This window comes from Triturus cristatus, chromosome 9 (assembly GCF_964204655.1).
Source record: "Triturus cristatus chromosome 9, aTriCri1.1, whole genome shotgun sequence".
NCBI classification, from domain to species: Eukaryota; Metazoa; Chordata; class Amphibia; order Caudata; family Salamandridae; genus Triturus; species Triturus cristatus.
In genome coordinates this window covers 25,651,014-25,671,799 of record NC_140592.1, presented here as the reverse complement: position 1 = coordinate 25,671,799, position 20,786 = coordinate 25,651,014, and the positions used below count along the sequence as shown (strand labels likewise).

The 20,786-nt window shown below is 45.6% G+C and overlaps 1 protein-coding gene across 2 annotated transcripts in view; it reads right to left on the bottom strand.

The window, feature by feature from the left end:
* The window catches only part of TTLL3 (tubulin tyrosine ligase like 3), a 191,990-nt gene that overhangs the window by 63,456 nt on the left and 107,748 nt on the right, over positions 1-20,786 (bottom strand). For both annotated transcript variants that reach the window (XM_085624279.1, XM_085624280.1), the window contains 2 exons: positions 11,914-12,088; positions 7,643-7,704 (listed from right to left, as the gene is read on the bottom strand). In XM_085624279.1, coding sequence (XP_085480405.1) covers positions 7,643-7,704; positions 11,914-12,088 — 237 coding nt within the window. The remainder of the gene's footprint in view (positions 1-7,642; positions 7,705-11,913; positions 12,089-20,786) is intronic.

Sequence of the window (20,786 nt, the reverse complement as noted above, 5' to 3'; positions counted from 1 at the left end):
AGATGAGACAACTGTGTACCTCCAGGAGATTAAAACAGGGTTCCAACCCTACCCTTAGACAGCTAGTGGAGCTTCTGGAGGCCTATGATGCTGAAAGAGCTGCCCAGGACGGGGTCATAGCTGTAGATAAGGGTCTACCCACCACAGAGGAGTCAGATGGGGCTTCAGATGGAGAGGTAGACAGCCAGGGCCAAGTAGGAAGACTTAGCCAGGCTAACCTAAGTTTACATGGGAGTTTGCATGGGGTCCCCCCATACAGACGCCCAAGTGGGCTTAACCAGAGAAACAGGAGGGACAGATCCCCTTCAAGGGAATCCATCCACTCCCACGTCTCTAGCATCTCTAATGCTTCCTCTCACAGGGGAATGACTTCCCCTGAGAGAAAGGAGCATGAAGCCAGAATGAGGGAAGCTAATCTGAGGATTCAGAGGGAAGAACTTGCCCTTGCCAAAGAGAAGCTTGCTCTGGCTAGAGAACAAAAGTTAAGTGGGTCAGAACCCACTGGTGGCAGCAACATTCCTAGAGATAGGGATAGGTCTTATGACCATAGAAACCTAAGCAAGATAGTCCCCCCATATCAGAATGGGGATGACATCCACAAGTGGATGACTGCTTTGGAGAGGGCCTGCAAAGTACAGCAGGTACCCCAGAGTCAGTGGGCAGCTATCTTGTGGCTCTCCTTTTCTGACAAAGGTAGAGACAAGCTCCGCACAGTCAGTGATGAGGATGCTAACAATTACAAAGTCCTGAAGAGTGCTCTGATAGATGGGTTTGGCTTAACCACTGAGCAATATAGGTTGTTGTTCAGAGACACCCAGAAGACACAGACACAGGACTGGTCTGATTTTGTGGATTGTGCCACTAAGGCTTTGGAAGGTTGGTTAACTGGCAGCAAGGTGCAGGACTATACAGGATTGTACAACTTGATTATGAGGGAGCAGATCCTTAGTAATTGTCAGAACCAGCTTCTCCATCAACACCTGGTAGACTCAGATTTGACCTCTCCCCAAGAATTGGGAAAGAGGGCAGATAAATGGGTCAGGACCAGGATTAGGCCTAAAAATCAGGGTGGTGACCAAAAGAAAGATACCACCAAGCCTCAAGAGAAGGGTGGGGATAAAACAAAAGAGAAATATTCCTCAGGGCCCCAAAACTCCACACAGGGTGGTGGGTCCCAAGCTCCCTCCTCTACCACAGTTAAAAAGCCTTACTGCCATGAGTGTAAAACTCCTGGGCATTGGAAAACTGACAGCAGTTGCCCAAAGGCTAAAAACAAAACTGTTCCTCCAACTACTCCTGTCACACCACCTATTACTGTCAGCAGTAATCCCCCAGGTGGTGGGAGTGCCCCCAAAAATTTGGTTGGGTTTTCCTGGGGAACACAGGGGGATCCTGGCTTAGCCAATTCCCCTACAGCAGCTACTCTTGTCTGTGATGGTGGCATGGGGTTTGCCAACTTCACTGCCTGTCCCAACACTTTGGGTAGGTACAGACAGGAGCCCTACATCAATGGTAGAAAAGCTGAGGCCTACAGAGACACTGGAGCTAGCATCACTATGGTGGCCCATAGGCTAGTTCCCTCTGAGCAGCTTTTGCTTGGTTTCTCATACCAGGTGACTAACATTGATGGCAAACAGAACAGTCATCCCATGGCAGAGGTATGTCTCAGCTGGGGAGGTGTCACTGGCCCTAAAAGGCTGGCAGTGTCTCCAACCTTGCCTGTGGACTGCTTACTGGGGAATGACTTAGAACTCTCAGCTTGGGCTGGAGTTGAACAAGACACCCATTCCAAAATGGTAGGCCTTTCAAAAAAGGGTAGTGGGGTTGTGCCAGCCACAACCCCTGTCCAAGTAGATTTCCTCCCTGAAAGGTTGGAAGGGCAGTGGTAGCCACAGCCCAGGCAAAGACAGACTTCCCTGTAGAGACTGGCAGAGCTGTGACAGTCACAGCTCAAACACAAACTGAGTGCCTCCCTGAAAAGGTGGGCAGGGCTGTAATGGTCTCAGTCCATACTCAGACTGACATAGGTGTAGTGAAGCCTGAAACTATGGATCACCCCACACAAACAGAGAGTAGTGGGGAGGAAGAAAAGTCTCCCTCTCCCCAGACATTAGGAAAAGGTCAGCCTCCTCAGGGATCTGACCTCACCCCTTGTGAAGGAACTGCCCCAGAGGTAGCCAGGCCTGGCCTGGCAGAGCCTCTGATGTCAGTGGCCCCTTCCAAGGTGGGACCCAGTCTGGTGCAGGTAGCCTGCCTCTCTCTACCCTGCCTCAGTCAGCCCAGGGCTGCAGAGGTCAGGGAGGCCAGTGGACCCCAAGAGGGCCCCTGTCCACAAGAACCCCCCCATCAAAAGCATGAGGATTGCCTGGCTAGTAGCCCTAGCCAGGTGATGGTTAAAAACATTCCTGAGGGATCTCCTTTACAGGTAGTTAGGGACCTCCCCCAGAGGGATTCTGTTGGGCACAGGCAAACATGGGACCTTAGGGCCCCAAACATGACCTGTCCCTCCAGTAAGCCCACAAAAGGGACCCAGCCTCCAGCTTTAGGTAGCCAGAGGCTGACCCTGAGAGCACAGTGCAACTCAGTGAAAGAAAGAAAGGCATCCATGGTGGAGGATGATTGGAGGAAGCTGAGGCCTCACTTTGAGGACACTCACTTCAGTACTCCATCTCAACACCAGCCTTTTACTTTGCAAAGACACACCCAAGGTAGAGATTCCCTATGGTGGAGACCCTATGATACCTTTAGGATGAGGGATTGCTTAGTGGCCCATGAGACAGGGGGTAACCATGCCAGTGCTGGTTCTTCCTTATATGGCCACTTAGGCAATAGAGGCTTACCTTGTCAAGGCCAGCCTTATCTCCTTTCGTTTGGGGGGGGATTGTGTAGGAAGGTGGATATCTGACTATGGTTACCCCCAACTTTTTGCCTAGTGTCTAGCTGGTTTTTCGACTTAGTTGGCCTGAGATCCTGCCATTCAGGGTCTCAGGCTGTCTGCTCTCTCCTTAAAATGGACTCCATGTACCCTAGGTGCATACACAATTGGTAAGGATCACCTTATTGGCCCCTGTACAGTGTACCTTAGGTACCCAGGGCATAGGTGTACCCTAGGCCTACCAGGGGCTGCAGCATGTATTATGCCACCCCTGGCCTGGCCTTCCATTATGACACAACTGGCTGATCACTCAGCTGGGGCAAGGTCGTGTAATCACCCCTTGCTTAGGTGTAGTATTCCTATACCTACCTTATATATAGACACATGTGTACCTATCAGTCACTCCTATGGCAGGCCTTAACAATCCTGGAGGCAGAGTGCTTGGTAACATGTGAGATGGTGCTCCAGCATGAGCTGATATTGTCTGCAGTTTTCGGAACCATGTCCTTATAGCTGTTCTATGATATAGCCTACCATATACTCTTAAAGTGCCTTATAATCTTAAACGGTTATGGTAACTATGGTTTGGCTTTATCAAAACATGTCGTGTAAGGTGTCTAACACTTTGGAATAATACCCCCATACCATTTCTGGTGATGAGGATATTATTCCCCCCTTCTAGAGGGAGAGACATGTTAAAATCCTACTTTGCTGTTTAACTCTAACCAAAGCCTCAGCATCACAAAATGGATGCTGCTGCCACAGACACAAGTCTGACCTCCTGCTGCTGGGAGTGATCCCGGCCAGGGAAGCTTGGACAATAGGTTTCCTGCTTGGGGAGGTGCTAGCACCTCCCCAGACAGACTTTAGTGTATTGGGGCAGGGAGGGCTGGAAGGAATGAGACATGCCTGGGGCACACAAGGTGTCCCATGCATAGTCCAGTTCAAACCGGTGCTGGGGCACTACAGCCCCAGTCCTGGCGCGAAACTGGACAAAGGGAAGGGGGTGTAACCACCCCCCTTCCAGGTCCCACCCATAAGGCGTGACCTAGCAGGTATCCCAGCCCCCCAGATTAGTATAAGAGTGGGAGTTGGGCCTCAAGACTTTAGATTATCCTGAACCTGCAACTTGAACAGAAACTCTGGACCTTCGACATTCGACGAAAGAAGAAGACTGAAGAATCTCCCTTGTGGCCAAGGAGTGGCTACCCTGTGCAAACAGGCACCATCAAGAGACTACCCTTTGCTTTGCTCCAGTTCTACGAGGGACCGACTGCAGAGCCCGACCAGAGCCTTGACTTCCAGACTTCTCCGACCCTGATCCACATCCACAGCCGTGCTGAGATCCGTGGAGGCGACGAGAGACGTGGGACCGGCTACCTGGGAAAAGTGGCTAGTATCTTCAAGCGCAGCTTCTGAGGTACCCTCGAAGTTGTGCACCGGGGATTGAGAAGCCCCAACCCCAAGCACCATCTGCACCGAAGATCAGCCCCCCACACTCCACGAGTCCTGCGTGGGGCCCTTCTGCGTTTTCCTGCTTGCCGCGTCAGTCCGGTTGCTTGCCCGCTGGCTAGTGGCCTTTGAGACGACGCACCCTGAAATCTTCAGCGCTGGTTTGGCTCCTCCAGACTGGCTCCCGCTTCTCTGCAAAGAAGGAGCACCCCAGACCTTCCTGGTCTGCACCAGAAGCAAGTCCTCCGTTCTTCGTGGGTTCCGCTTGCCAAGGCTTGGTGAGTCCTAGTCCAACTTCGACGCCGCCGGCAGCAAGAGCCTTCATGGGACAGCTCACCTCCTGGTCCTGGTCGTCCTCGACGTTCCCTGGTCCTCGTGGCTGCAGCGACAAGCTTCACTTTCACCTGCAATCTTCACGACATCGCCTGGTTCCTTCCTGGTTCCACGTGGTCACTGGCTAGTGACCTTGACTCTGTCCCCTCTGCTTGCAGGTATCCTTTCTTCCTGATCCCAGCCTTGGGATCCACCGGACACTCTTCACTGACTGCCTGTCAGCATCTTTCTTCAGGCATCCGTAGGAGTCGACGGCGAAACCCGACGCAACTTCACCCCTATGCACCCGCAGCCTGTGGGCTAGGTAACTTGGGTACTCCGGTGCTCATCTGGATAGTGACTATCCTAGTGTCTAGTTTTCCAGTCTCGACTTCCTAGCTACTCCGGAAGTGTCCTAAATCTATCTAATTCAAAACTGTACTATTTCTATCGATTATACGCATTACGCGTGAGTGTTTCCACTCTGCACCTGAATCCCGTGGGCCTCTCACTTCCTAACCTTTGGTAGTATAGTGTAGCCCCAGCGATTCCATAGGCCTAGGCCTATCCTATTTCCGTGACAGTGGTCCTTATACCACTTACTTAGTATATGGTTTGCGTGGCCCCTAGGGCCTAACTGTATTACTTACCTGTGTGACTTAATGTATGCATAAATAAGACTGTTTTGTATTTACCTCTAATCTCATAAAGAGTGCTGAGGGTTTGTCTAGAATAAATACACTTTATTTTATATATATATCTGTTGTGGTGTCCTTTCATTTGGTATTCAAGGGATTATATATGGTATCACAGCTGGCTTCACATGCCATTCAGAGTTTAGCCTAAGACTGCTCTTGTCCATGCTACCACTAGGATAGCTGGTCTATAAGGTTGACTTTACAACCAATCACCATAAGGGTATTTGGACTGACATAAGGTGTACACTAGAACTAGTGACATCATACATCAGGCCAACTTCTCACACCCCACAGCAAACCTTCACCCACAGCCCCTCTCCCTACATGCAAAATGACAAGTATGCGCTTTCAGTGGAAGTGTCTGGGCCGTAAGATCATTTCTGTAAGTCAATCATTCACACTGCGGCTCCTCTTAGCCCAGAAATCACAAAGCTCCTCTCCCGCTCTCCTACTCCCATCACTGTGCCCTGAGGCTGAAATCTCAAATGCATTCAGCTAAACAAGCAAGGACTATCCCATGGGGACCTCAGTGACTCTCACTTCCCCAGCCCAATGGGGTGTACAGCATCCACACCCAGTATTAGCGTACATCTAAAATATGGCAAACACACACATGCGCGCACTCACACACAAACGCACACTCACACGCACACACATGCACACACACTCACACAAACACACTCACAAACAAACACACACTCGCACGCAAAAACCATTCCTCATCTGTAATTGTTTACACCTACATGCCAATGGTGGAATGCTCCCTTTGCCTTACGCAGAGCTTAACTTTGTACCCGTGCAAAAGGTGTTAGAAAAGTGGTGCTAGTGAAATGAACACACAAAGACTGGCAGCACACTATGTGCCCAGCTGTAACAGTGGGACAGTAGTGTTAACAAGCATTGAAAATGCAATAGGTCTCGTCTTTGATTAAGTTAAAGCCATTTGCTTTGCTAATGGCATTGTATAGCAAAACAAATGGAAGGCGAGACCTATTGCATTTCTAATGCTTGTTTTAATTGAGATGGGTCCTCAGGCTAATGGAAGAGATATTCCCTGACACCCCAAGACGGCTACTCCCCACTCTTCAGGTAGGAGAGCGAGCCTCTCCCTTTCTAAAAGGACATTTAAATTGAAAGCCACAGAACGAGAGATGGGTGCAATTACACCACGAACCCTTTAACTTGTCAACTTGTAAATCTAAAGAGGCCGTCAATCACCGTAGGAAAGAAATCTGAAATCCCTGTGATTGACAGCTAGCACTTTTTATGTAAAAAAAAAAAGAGCCTGTCGTAAAGTGGCCGAGAACACATTTAGAAAAGAAGAATGTTTTACATAGGCGAGCAAAGAGCCAATAATTACCCTTCCACAAGACGGCCACGTCAGACTAAGTAACTTCCCCACACTTACGGCTTTTTAAGTTGCTCTAAAACTTCAGGTAACTTTTTTTTTTTAAAGACTCCTTGTGAATGTATAGGCTCTTTGAGCGCTTAATAGAACAGCATTTTCATTTACAATAATGTAATCATTTTTACAAATAGGAGATTTAGCTATTGCTTCCCCTCTTCTAAACAGTAAACCCAGAGCTTGTCTCTTGTGTGAATTAAGCAAAATTACACCCAGGTGAGCAATATCTGTCTGCTCACTCCGCCGGCGCTCCCGCTCAGGCATAATATTTATTATTCCTCCCATTTGGTGAATTATTCCCGGAACCTTCCAGGAAAGAAACTTCGTGCGGATGAAGGAGCGAGTCGCGAAAGGCACGCACGTCTCCTTGGCAGTAAATCTGCGGCGGCACCTATCTGATGGAAAGAAACTTTGTGGGGATGAGGGAGCGAGTCATGAAAGGTGTGCACGTCTCCTTGGCAGTAAATCTGCGGCGGCACCTATCTGATGTCACGTGTAATCCCCAGTAAAATAATACAGGCGAAAGCGCACCATGCGTGCATTGTGCATAAACGCCGTGCATGCACATCTTCTGTCCATCCGCGTGCACGCTTTGGCAGTAAATCTGCAGCGGCACCTATCTGATGTCACATGTAATACCACACCGCGCGTGCACATCTTCTGTCCGTCCGCGTGCACTCTTTGGAATCCGTATTGATTCCAAAAGGACCTCGCATGGCGAGAGCAACGCATGTGCCCTGCTAACGCCAGGCGAGACTTAAAATTGGGCATATGTGCTCATCAGACACCTGGGACATATTGATAATGGCGTCCAAGCACCAGCATCTCACTGACATCCAATAATTACACAGCAAGAATTGACCAAAATGCATTCAATAAGAAATGAACTCAAAAGCTAACCATGAGGTCGTAGGTCCCATCGGGGTCGTCGTCCCGCTCGTCCTCCTCAGCGGCATCATCATCTAAGGAGAAAAATCCCACATTAATGCTAAGATCAATTACAATGAGCCCACTGACAAAGATTTTAAACCCTCCTCTTACTGAAAGGAAGGTCAATTATTTCCTAAGAAAGTCTGTGAAATCGGTAACGACTTATTTTAAATCTATTCTTTATGATGAAGGTGTATGATTTCAACCATGGAAATAAAATCTAAAAATAAACTCCTGCGAATGACAGACTCAGGGGTGAAGGTTGATTACAAATAAGCAGCCAGGAGGGTCCCCTTTGAGGCCCAGAGCAGTTGGAATCTTGCCAGGTGGACAAGCTATCCACTTGAAGAACATTTGTACTTTGTGATTTGTGTACAAACAAGAACCATTTACACAGACGGGGGTATTTGAATCCACTGATTTATGCAATAAGATAGGTACGACTTTCACATGTATGTAAATTTATCTTACAAGGATATCCATGATAACCATTTACATGAATTATAGCCTGTAAATGTATGTTGTATGTATAGCCATGACTACAATTTACATGAATAACAACATGTAAAAGTATCTCGTCTGGAAACCCATGACTTAGATTTACATTAATGCTAGCGTGTAAATGTATCTTAGGTAGATATCCATGACTAACATTCACATGAATAATAGCATGTAAAGGTATGTTGTATGGATATCCATGACTACCATTTACATCATTAATAACATGTTAATGTATTTTGTGTGTCTATCCATGATAAACGTGTTTATGAATATAGCATGAAAATGTACCTTAAGTGAATTTCCATATAACAATTTACATAAATAATAGCATGTCAATGTATCTTATGTGGGCATGGATCCGACCCTCCTGGACATAAGCTGGACACAAACATTGGATGGAAAACTAAAGAAACGAAAAAGGAATTTCCAGTTAAACAGCTTTTACCAATTGGTTCCCCAAGATTTATAACATACTCTTGTTTTCTCACGAAGGTCAACTCCCATCAATGTTGCAGAGATATGTGAATTTGAATATGTAGATGTCATCTTTCTCTACCTCTCTCGACGAGTCAAATTCCAGTTTAAAAGTATTAAAACCTGACTTTTCAGGTTATTAAAAAAGCTTTTAATGGATAGGACTCGGTTTATCCTATACTTTAGGTTTTTTGAGTATTGTCTTTAAAGGTTTTCATTCCCTAGCTCTTTGCGTCCTTGTTTCTCTCTCTCGTTCCAAGCGCGGGCTTCACCCCATCTTCTCACCACACGTCTCCGTCCTTGCGCTTCGTATTGTTTTTGTTCTTTTATATTGTTAGCTCCCAATTTATGGACTGAACTGCCGGCATAAAGCAGCTCATCCTCTACAATCACCAGTTTAAAAAAAACTGCCAATACAACATTTTTTGGCCCAAGAGGAATTAGATCTGAGCCTCTACATTATCTATATTAATTGTTAGTGTACTGTTTTGTAAACATGTGAAGCACTTTGGATATAAGCAATCATAATAAACAAACTAATAAGAACTAAATAATACTAGAGAATAGATGGAAAATAAGGATAAATAAAACTGACAAATAAAACAGCATAATCATAAATAAACCTTTTGAGCCACCTCAAGGGTTTTATTTACCCCCTCTCAGTGAACAGGCCATTCATATGTATCCCTTTCTAGAGTCAAAAGGGCGCTGTATGTTTGTTGTCCTTCGTTTAAGGAGGTAAAATTTGAGACGAGCTAGTACATCAGGTGTGAAATATTGGTGGGATTCCAGGACCGGAAGTGCAGGACCAGTGCTGCTGGTGGCTGCCTTACGGACCACCGTGAATGGTCATAGGAGGGAGTCAGAACACTGTCAATGACCTTTTTGAGTATGCTGCTTTTAGGGGAACGGAACTCCCAAAATAGCAAAACATCATTTTGGCTCAACCTCTAAAAATGTCTGCATGGTTTCTGCCGTACTATAACAAGGAACACACAGTGAAAGAAACAAGTACAACCCAAGAGTGTGGAATCAGCTACTTCCCTCCAAACTGCAGAGTTGGTGCCATAATGCCAGGATGGTCAAATGAGGGGAGCGCTCGTCCCTGACAAATGTGATGTTCTCAAGGTCATAAGCTTGAACTCCCCGAGGGAAGACCCCCATCCTCCCTAGATTGGGCAAGTGAGAACCATAAATTGGGTAATAGTAACATGTGTTAATTGAAGCGCTATATAAAAACAAGTTATTATTAAATAGGGTTTGTGCACGTGTTTTTTTGGTGGTGATCAATTTCCTCGACTACATTAATGAATGTAAAATTAGACAGAAGCTATCAGGCTATTTCTGTTACCACCCATCTCGATGATACGGTCACCAGCTCTGTGCCCAATCATCAATGCATTCTTACCGAAACTTTGTAGAAATTAATAAAAGTGTTCATGTTTGTTCACCTATATATGTAGCACAACATATGTGTGCAATCGATATACATATAGATGACTGGCCATACGTGTCAAAATTCCCCATTATGTGTCACCTCTTCTTTCTTTAAATGTTGTCCTTGTGTTGGGACCACAAGGCCTGGCTTTGAGTACTTTGAAATGTACAGGTTACCCACAAAATCTCCCCAAAACTAGAAGCAGAACCCTCCCTTATCTTAAGAACTGATCCCGGTTCAATGTGCCTTAAAATGTAACATTCGCTTACATAAGAGTAGCAGGGGACAACCAAGGGAAAAACCACTGACTCAGAAACACTGACTTCCAAAAGATATATCTCCCTTCCCTTTAAAAACTTGTTGGCCCCAAATGATTAGAAAAGGGATAAAAAGCGCCTTTTCATCCGCGCATGGGGGTGCTCCAGCAGCAACGCAGTTCCACCTAAGATGCTTGCACCGTTCCTCTGATCACCACTATCATTCCATTTTACTCTCTTTTTCATCCCCTTCCTTTACCTCTCATTTCATCCTTCTCTTTCCCGCTCTCTTCCACCCTCTCTTTTACACTCCTCTCGTTCCCTTCCGTGACGTCGCCTGTCCTTCCATCTTGAGGTAGGCGAACCACCCAAGGCTGGAGCCAGCCTCAAGCATTCTGCATGGCAGTGTCCCCTCCCTGTTGTATTCTCTCTTTATATTTAGTTGTTTACCTTTCCATTTTCATCCTTGCCTCCCTTGGGCCTCAAGATATTCTTAAGAACAAGTTTCCATTCACCAAACTTTACTCCCAGGGCGTGTACATGAATTGTACGTCATGGGAGCTGAGTCACCAAAATACCAGGGTGATCAGAAATGGCGTCACAACTCTGGCCACCAATGATGTCACAGAGTTGACCCCTTATCCCACCCTTACTCTACAGTAGCCCAAGCAGCCACCCTGCTAGGAGTTAGGAGAAAGCATGGAGCAGAAACTTCCGAAAGTAAACATGGCTGTCAAGGGTCCTGTTCGCTTTCCCTTCCTGCAGCTGCCCTCGTGCCCCCTGAGACCAGCGATGGCAAGGGCAGTGCCAGGGGGACTGAAGGAAAGCCAGGGGCACCAGCTGCTACCCCTGGCTCCCACTAATTGACATTCAGGGTTATCCTGTGATTCACAACTGCAGTGAACAAGGCATTGCAAACCAAGGGTCATCATTGTTTTGCAGCACAGGATTTCAGATTAATTTATAATAAGCTACATGTAGAAATGATGTAGAAATGAGAGATATTTCGGTTTTTTAATGACACACTGTTCAGCCACGTGTACATTCTATGGTATTACCATGGAGTGAGGTAAATACCTACTTTATTGCTATTCTTCTTATGGGGCAATAGTGCTTGGAAACTTCCTATAAGAAGGATAGGCTATAATGCACTTGTAATATGGCAGATGGAATATCCCTTTATGTTTGTGATGGAGAATCCCGTCCTCTAAACCCTATATGAGACCCATGTCTTTGTGAGGCTGACATCATGCATATGAGGTGCCAGGAGGGCATGGAAGGTGGTTCGGCAAAAACCTTGGCAGGCCTTCGGCAGGACTTTGGTGAATTTAGCCTAAAAAATGGCATAAGTCCCTGACTAATTTCCAAAAACGTCACCAGAACGCATACTTTGAGCACAGGGCATAGCACAATGAACAATAACATAAATGTCCCATAGGTCCTAAAAGATGTGATTGGGTGTAGTTATTGCCAACACTTTGTTTACATATGTAAATATACTCAGAAGCCCTGCCCCCTCATGTACTCTTTTATAAACTTTAGAAGATACGCGCTTGCTCCAGGTCACGCACCGTCATCGTCCGCGCTGTCGTCTCCATCCGCGTCGTCCATTTCCTCGTCAGCAGGCTTATCCTTCCTCGGTGCAGGTTTCTGGACTTTGGGGGACTTCTTTTCCACCCACCCTCTGCTGCGGAGGGCACGGCGGATCACCGGGTAAGGGCCGTGGATGGTGAAGATTTTCTTGTGCTGGTGGAATAGAGAAGGTACGTTTGAGACACCCAAGCAGTGGATTCACAGGAGATCACTGGATCACTACAGAGAAACAGGAGATAGGGTCCCAAGACAGGCAGTGCTAGTGGGGGACCCCAGACTAAAGACCCCACTCATCAGAGCACACCTTGGACCAAAGGTGGCTCAGGTTGGCTTGTAAGGATGAGGCCCCACAGGCAGAAATGTAGAAAACATCTAGACATTCTGGTGGGAGCTTTGAAGCAGCAGAAAATTAAAAATAGTGCCAATAATGAACTGAACAGCGGGGTCACAATATCTGTATCACCTCCAAAATGGTCCACAGAACAAGGATGTGCCCCGGTTGTAATAAACTCTTGCAGGCATTCAAGTAATCAACACATTACTTCTCTACTACAAGTTCTTTCTATCTGCATCTAACTCTCATGGTTGCCGGAAGTGAGGTGTCTGCAGCGATGACACCGATTGCATGGAATGGTCCCCAGGGCCTCTTGGATGGATTATTTCCTTCAGTGCTTCAGCATCTGGGCACATCTGCCAAGGGTCTCTCCTTCCTGACATCCACAAATGACACACACTGGATCTCCTCATGGCAGTTACAGCAATGGGCGCCATTATTACCCAATATTCAGTAATCTATTCAATCAAGCTAGAAAGGACTAAAGGCTAACATGGCTCTGTTGGGATTCAAATCCAGGATTGTAGCATTTATATAGCGCTTAAAACCCCTATGTGGGGCACTAAAGTGCTACCTACATGGATAGCAAGCTGCCCTGTGAGGTTGGAAGAGTGAGTAGTGTGGTGAGTTTAATGTCATGCGTGAGTGACCACACCGATGCTCTTATCTTGTCTCGGGTCACAGGCTTAAAAGTGTGGTGGTGGGAAGAAGTGTAAGAGATTGAGGGTCTGATTTATGAGGCCTTGCGATAGTTTTGCGCCACCGGTGCGTCACATTTTGTGACGCATCGGCGTTGTAAAACATGCCCCCTGGTGCGCCCTATTTACAAAGTGGAGCATCTAAGCAGATGCATCACTCTGTAAACCCCTGCGCTACATTATACCCGCGTCAGGTATAATATATGCAGGGTGGGCATTTCGACGCAAGTTAGCCTTCTAGGAGTGACGCTTGGAATCAACAAGATTTCAATGCACCACTTCAAGGACATAAATACGTCAATATCTTACGCCTGCCTCACAGCAGGCATAAGACTGATGCAGGCCCTTTCACATGGGGCTTGCCCCATGTGTAAGGACACATGGCTGGAGTTGTGTCACTTTTGTGACACACTCCAGCAATGTGTGACAGTTGCGCCTACAGATACGTCAGAAATACTGACGTATCTGTAACTCCTTGCGACATAATGCGTCATACAGTAAATATGAAGCATCCATCATGTCACAAGGAGGGCTCACTGAGAAGTGACGCATCGCTGCTTTTACGCAGCGATGCGTCACTTCTCATAAATGAGGCCCTGAGTGTGCATAGTTTTACATTGACATGAGCGTTCAAGGCACTTTATACCATCCAGGGTGCATACACTCTTTGGGGCCCATTAAGAAACCTAGAACCACTGGGGCACTGCTAAGGAACCAAGAGCAGGTTATCAGGTTTAGGGGGAGACATGGGGGAATAATGAAAGTAGGAAGCTGCATCCCACCAACTACAACCATGGGACAGCGGGCGGCTGCATGCGCTTACACCAAAAAAGGGGTTAATAACAAGAGGGCAAGTAGTCCACGTGGCACCATTCTTTTCTATTCTATTCTATTCTATTTTATTCTATTCTATTCTAGTCTAGTCTATTCTATTGTATCCTCTCCTGTTCAGTTCTTTTCTATTCTATTCTATTTTATTCTATTCTATTCTATTCTATCCTCTCCTGTTCTGTTCTTTTCTATTCTATTCTATTTTATTCTATTCTATTATATTCTATTCTATACTATCCTATTCTATGGTAGCCTTTTCTATGCTATCCTATTCTGTCCTATCATATTCTATTCTATTCTGTTCTATTCTATTCTAGCCTATCCTGTTCTGTTCTATTCTATTTTATTCTATTCTATTCTATTTTATTCTATTCTATTTTATTCTCTTCTATTCTATTTTATTCTATTCTATTCTATTCTATTTTATTCTATTCTATTCTATCCTATCATACTCTATCCTATCCTATTCTATGCTAGCCTGTTCTATGCTATCCTACTCTGTCCTATCATATTCTATTCTATTTTGTTCTATTCTATTTTATTCTATTCTATTCTATTCTATTTTATTCTATTCTATTCTATCCTATCATACTCTATCCTATTCTATGCTAGCCTGTTCTATGCTATCCTAGTCTGTCCTATCATATTCTATTATAGTCTGTTCTATTCTATTCTTATTCTATTCTATTCTATCCTATCAATCCAATCCTATCCTATTCTATCTTATCCTATACTATACTATTCATGTTCTATTCTACTCTTTTCAGTTCTAGTCTATTCTATCCTATTCTATGCTAGCCTTTTCTATGCAATCCTATTCTGTCCTATCATATTCTATTATATTATATTATATTCTTTCCATTCTATTCTATCCTATTCGAACCTATTCTATTGTAGGCACATCGAAATCACAGGCCTCCCAGTACTAAGCAGATGAACGGCTCCTGTTTTACTCGGGATTTGACAAATGTCCAGGGTTTCAACTGCTTTCTGAAACTCAGTTCCTCTTTTGTCTTGAATAGACTAACAGGCAAAGAATTCATTAGTTTAGGGACCAGATAAGAAAAGGCCCAACCACCACTTCTAGCCTTCTGGGCCTTAGGGGTCACCCATTGACGTGAGGCAGCGGATCTCAGAGCCCTGTTAGGAATATAAGGTCGTATTTAAAAAAATAAATATGAGTTTTATATAACGCAAACTAGACCCGAGACATCGGGTATCAGAGCACTTTACATGATCACCAGTTTCGTTACAGATGGACACATTCATTTTTGATAGGCACGGGGAGATTAAGTGATTTGCCCAGAATCATAGGATGTTGAGCGTCGCAGCCGAGACTCGAACCCCGGTTCCCCAGCTTCGAGGTCGAGCGATCTAGTCATAAAGCTACATCCTCTACATCTATAAGTTGTTGTAACAACCAAGTTCCCTTTTTTGTGGAAAGCTCTGTGAATCATACAGAGGACTTTAAACTGAAGGAAGGGAGGGGCATTGTCAATTGAGTAAAATGATGCCAAATGGGTGAAATAAAAGATGGAGAAGGAAAAGAAGTTGATGATAAGAACAGCAGCCGGGCAGCTGTTGAGGCAGCACCCGGTGTACACATACACCTGAGTGAGGCAAGTGGTGGAAGAGCAATCAAGGTTGGCAACCTGAGCGGAAACTACACAGTCATCTAAGGTCCAATTTTAACCTGCATCTCCAAGGCCAAAAGAAGCCCAATATTTGAGCAGGGGTTTGCACCCCAAGCCCTGCTCAATGGCCCAAAGGCTTCCAAAGGCAGAGAAGCACCAGTGAGGAGAACCCTACTTGAGTCATGGCTTGGGTCCTAGCCAGATTGGCGCCCTGCACATGGGAGGATGGGAAACAAAGCCCTTGGTAGGTTGCTGCAGTAACTAAACAAGGCTGAAATGGCTGCCCCAGGGTTAACCTTGCATACTCACCCCTCCGTGCAACGTGAGTACCTCCTTTCAGAGGCTTCCTCCTCTCCTTTTAGAATTTCTTCCCACGCCTCAGGTACAAACCATTGATGCTTTTATCTTGATGAGACTGGATCATTGCAATGGCACTCATTTGAAGTCTCCCATTAAAATTGTGACAAACCTCCAGTTAGTACTTAACACAGCAGCCAGGCTGATCATACATGTGAAAAACATGGATTCTGTCTCTTCAGCACACACCTCTCTGCGCAGGCTCCCAGTTAAACTATTACAGACCCGATTTAGAGTTTAGGAGAGAGGGTACTCACCTGCAATGCTGACAGAGTACCCTCTCTGCCAAACTCTCGGTCTGCCGCCTGATTGGGCAAACCAACACTATGTCAACGACGGAGTCCACTCTGGCTGAGTCGCTGACATTTTCCTCCGATGGCCTGATGGAGTACGGGGCTGTTGGAGCTAAGCATCCAACCATTTGGACAATTTAGAGGGCATGGTTGGATGGCTTTTTTTGCTGTTTGTCATCGCCAGCTTACCTGTCGGCAAAGGCGGCCGGTTCATAGGGGGCACTGGATCGGCGCCCGGCTAGCATCTACAGAAAAAGAAACAGCTCACTGGAGTTCGGGCAACAGGAGTGTAAGCAGACAAATTGACAGCTTTCACAATGTGTCTGTTTATTTTCCAGGCTGCGCTTCACACAGCTGAAAGTGAGCATGTCAACGCACTGGGCAGGAGAGAGCAGGAGTCCAGATGGACTGCCCGTGTGAGGGGCGCTTTTCATTTCAGCTCCAGACTCACATTGACAAACCATTAGATAAGCTGCACATGCCCAGTGTAGTGCAGCATGTCTAAAGATAGCGTCCTGCTCTGGTGGTGACGAGTTTGAGGTTTCGCCTGCACAGCGCTTGCGCTGTGCTTGAAAAATGTATTGTTTTTAATATAAACTTAAAAGGGACTTACATCCCGCCTCCCCTCTTTCCTGGCTTCTCGTTGGTTCCTGAGCTTGACACTTACCTTTCCTCCATTTCTATTGGCTGTAGCATATGCTCCTGCATTTACCAGTACTTGTTCCTCGTCTGCTTCTATTAAATACTGTTAAAATCTGCTTTGGTGGAACTATATTTTCATAATGTTTTGCCTTTTATTCTAGCAGAGTATATTATATAACAATTTATCGCTCGGACAGATTAAGTGATTTGCATAGAATCACAGGATGGTGTGCAGTAGGCCGAGACTCAACCGGGATCCCCTGCTCTTGAGTCAGCAGCTTTGGCCACTGCACCACATCCTCTCCACTCCCATGTTATTTGTCAGGGAGCTTTTTCCTTCTACTGGGCGATGATTGATGAAAACAGCTCTTTTATTCATTACATAGGTGAAACCGATGCATTAACAATGCTTGTTGACACAGTCGCCCCATGCCTTGTAAAATGACAGTATACAGCTGAGTAAAGAAGGGTCAGCCCCTAGTCACAATGACAGTCAGAAATCAGCTTCTGATCTGAGATGCATGGCTTCGGAAGACACACAGAAGCAGAGGAGAGAATCCATGAAGAAGCTGGCCTGCAGAAAACTGACTGGAAAGGTGGCATTCAGCTCAGTTTCATTTCAGTTAATTTTAAGAGTTTTCCTCATTAATGACAGGGCGCATGAAAAGTATATGAAGTCATTTTCAGAGTTGCTTTTCTTTTTTGCAATGTGTTGTGCTGTTAGCATTGTGTGTCTGCAGTGACCCCACTTAACTTTCATAGAGCGCTAATCCTATTTAACTTTCTTTCTAAACACAGGTTTAGTTTGTACTGTGTACTAGAGGTGGGCGAGCCACTGGAAGTTCAAGTCAGGCTCAAGCCTGGCTCTGGTTCAGCTAGAGGCCCTGTTAGGTTTTCTGTGGTCTCTGGTTTCCTCCCTCTACACAAAATGTGGTGTTATTGGAAGAGCTGCTGTTTATGGAACTCAGGAACCAGTTTCAAGTCTTGACATCAGCTCAACATCATGCGATTCTGGGCAAATCACCAAGGGCCACATGTATGAAGCATTTTTGAGGTCAGAAACAGTCGATCGGTCCGTTTCCGACTGCAAAAGTGCTTTACATATGTATGAAACACATTATCGAATCGCAGTTTGTGTTTGCGATTCGGTATTTGGAAGGCGCGTCTCTTACATATACCGAATCTGAATGGGATTTATGAATGTTTTGCGACCGAACTATGGTTGCAAAACATTCAGATTTTATTGACTCCTTGAAGGAGCACTTCCCTTTTGAGAATGGAAAACAAATATTTTTTAAGAGCAGGAAGTGGTCCATCGGACCACTGCCGACTCTTAAAAAATGAAACTGCAAAGTTTCACTTTTTCTTTTTAAATGCGTCCCGTTTTCCATTAAGGAAAACAGGATGCATTTTTGAAAAAGACTGCTTTATTTAAAAGCAATCACAAACATGGTGTTCTGCTGACCCCAGCAGGCCACCATCCCTGTGATGGCATAGATTACTAACGGGTCGCAAATTGAGACCTACCTCATTAATATGCATGAAGTAGGTCTATTTGCGACACACTAGGAATTGCTAATGCAACTCAAAAGCATTTCATACATTAAGAATAGCAATTACCTAAGTGTGATTCAGAGAAAATCGTAATTAGGCCATCACTACTTGAAATAATGATACATGTGGCCCTTAATCTCCACATGCATAGAACACCTATTATGCAAACTGCAGAAGAATTCACTAAGAGGTCAAAACAAATCTTAAAATAAGGAAAGACAAATGCATACCCATTTACTAAGTTGTACAGAGGGAACCCCGAAAACCTGGATAAACCGTGGCTTCCCAGCTTAAATCATGTCTTCTTGGGCAAATATTTAATTTCACCAAACTCTTTTTACTTCATTATCGTGTATGAAAGAAATCACTTTCGAATATGTGTGTTTAGACTGCCAGTTGTTCAAAATTATAACTTTTAATAGTGCAGTGCTACAATATGCCCTATTGATGGCAAAGCTTCAACGTGTTATTGAAATGCACTTTTTTGAACGTTTAAGAGACTTTATCATATTTTACGTTGTTTGTTTTGTGATTTACACAACACAGAATTTCACAGCTTGGCTTGTGCATGGGCTCTGAGATCCGAGCCAACTCTCCCGGTTAATTTGTTGTCTTCTCCACCTCTACTATGTACAACGCAGCGCTAAGAGGGATGTCGTCTAACTCATGTACAACAGCCATTGTTTAAATCATCAGACAGCTGAAGGGCCGAGTTGGTCCTGCTATAACTGACCTAGTAAAGTAAATGATAAAGGGCAAAATGGTAGCATGATGCACTTAGTACAACCAAATTCACCAGGTGAGTCCATGTATTCCTAGAAAAGCCAAGGCATACTGCCACATCACAACAATACTCGAATATGTCATCAGTGTCTGTTCAAAACCTCTAGATTAATGAAGCGACTGGACTCCAAAGTAAGCATTTTGTTCTAATGTATTACAAAATGTTTGTAGCAGAGAATCCTTGAAGTAGGTTGTTGTTGGACGTGGCACCATTGGCGTGAGTCTCCCTTCCATTTTTTCACTGTGCCTCCTCTGTTTTTCTGGTGATAGATGCTCTGGGCGCTGCGCCACTGCCATTCAGTGCCACAGCACGGATGCTCCCTGTATACAGATGACATATGAATTGGTGTATCCCTGATTGGCTTATTTGGTCTACCTGTTAGTCCCTAGTAGCGTGGCCTGTGTGTGCCCAGGGCTGGTAAACCAAATGCTGCTGGTGGGCCTGCAGCGCTGATTTGCGCCAACCACAGAAGCAGCTTGTAAAGTATGTCTCAGACCTGCCACTGCAGTGTCTGTGTGCAGTCTAGAACTGCCATCTTGGCTGTGAAGTGCACCCACTTCCCAGCCCCTGAACCTTCCCTTGGCATCATGTAAGCCACCCCTATGGTAGGGTGCAGTGTATGTGTAAGGTAGGACATGCTCTGATGTGTGTAGCATGTCCTGGTAGTGAATTACACCCAATTTCGTTTTTCACTACTGTAAGGCTACCTGTTCACCATAGGCCAGAATGGGAGGTTTTGGCTATTACATTCTATAGTCCTAACTGACCCATAGAACATGGTAGAATAACGAATTTAGTATGCCTGAACTCAGAATATTAAAATACATCTTTTAGTGAAGGTTATTTTTATATTCGTTGTTTGAAACTACCACTTTTAGAATGTAGGTACTTTCTTGCCTAAGCCTTCCAGTTTGCTCTGCTATTATGTGTATTGGCTGTCTGGTTTTGGAGGGACAGGGCAGGCTGAGTCAGACCTGGGTTGAATAGAGAGATCTGCCTTGGAGTGAGGGGAGGGGTAGCTCCTGCACTTGAATAGGGCTGTGCCTGGCAAGGTGAATGCTGGCTCCACCTCCCACTGTGCGTCTGAGGGCAGACCCCCTCTTTCTGAAAGGAAGGATGCAGCCTGGTAAACAAAGTGCTCCTGGGCTGGGCAGAACTGGTTCTGGCTGGGTTCAGTGACTTGTGACTCTTTCGAACAAAGACTTTTGGGGTATAAATATCTGTGCGGAAACCCCTACAATTTGTATTGCCCCTGGATTTCAAGACCAACCTCTGTCCGTGGATCTAAAGAAAGCTGCAGGAGAGGACTGTCCTGGAGTTATGTGCTGTTCCCTGGATTGGCCTGCAGTAGTTTTCATTGGACTGGAAAAAGGAGGGAAAAGGAGCTGTAAGAGAACTTTTTAATCTTGACCCTGCAATCACCCAAGGGCTAGAGAGAGAACTAGCCTCCTGACTGAAGTCTCAGGACCAGTAGACTTCATTTTGTCGCTAATGCCTGTTAGTGAGCCGCCGCAGCCGAGGAGCGTCAAGAAAATCGTCGCTACACCTACAGAGCGTAAAGAAAATCATCGCATCGCTGCCGCTGTGGGCTCGCTGGCCTAATCATCGCCCCCCATGTTTGCGGCCAGAAAATCATCGCTACAGCTGCTGGGCGTAAAGAAAATCGTTGCATCGCTGCCGCTGAGGGCCCGCTGGCCTGATGAACGCCCCGCACGTTTGCGGCC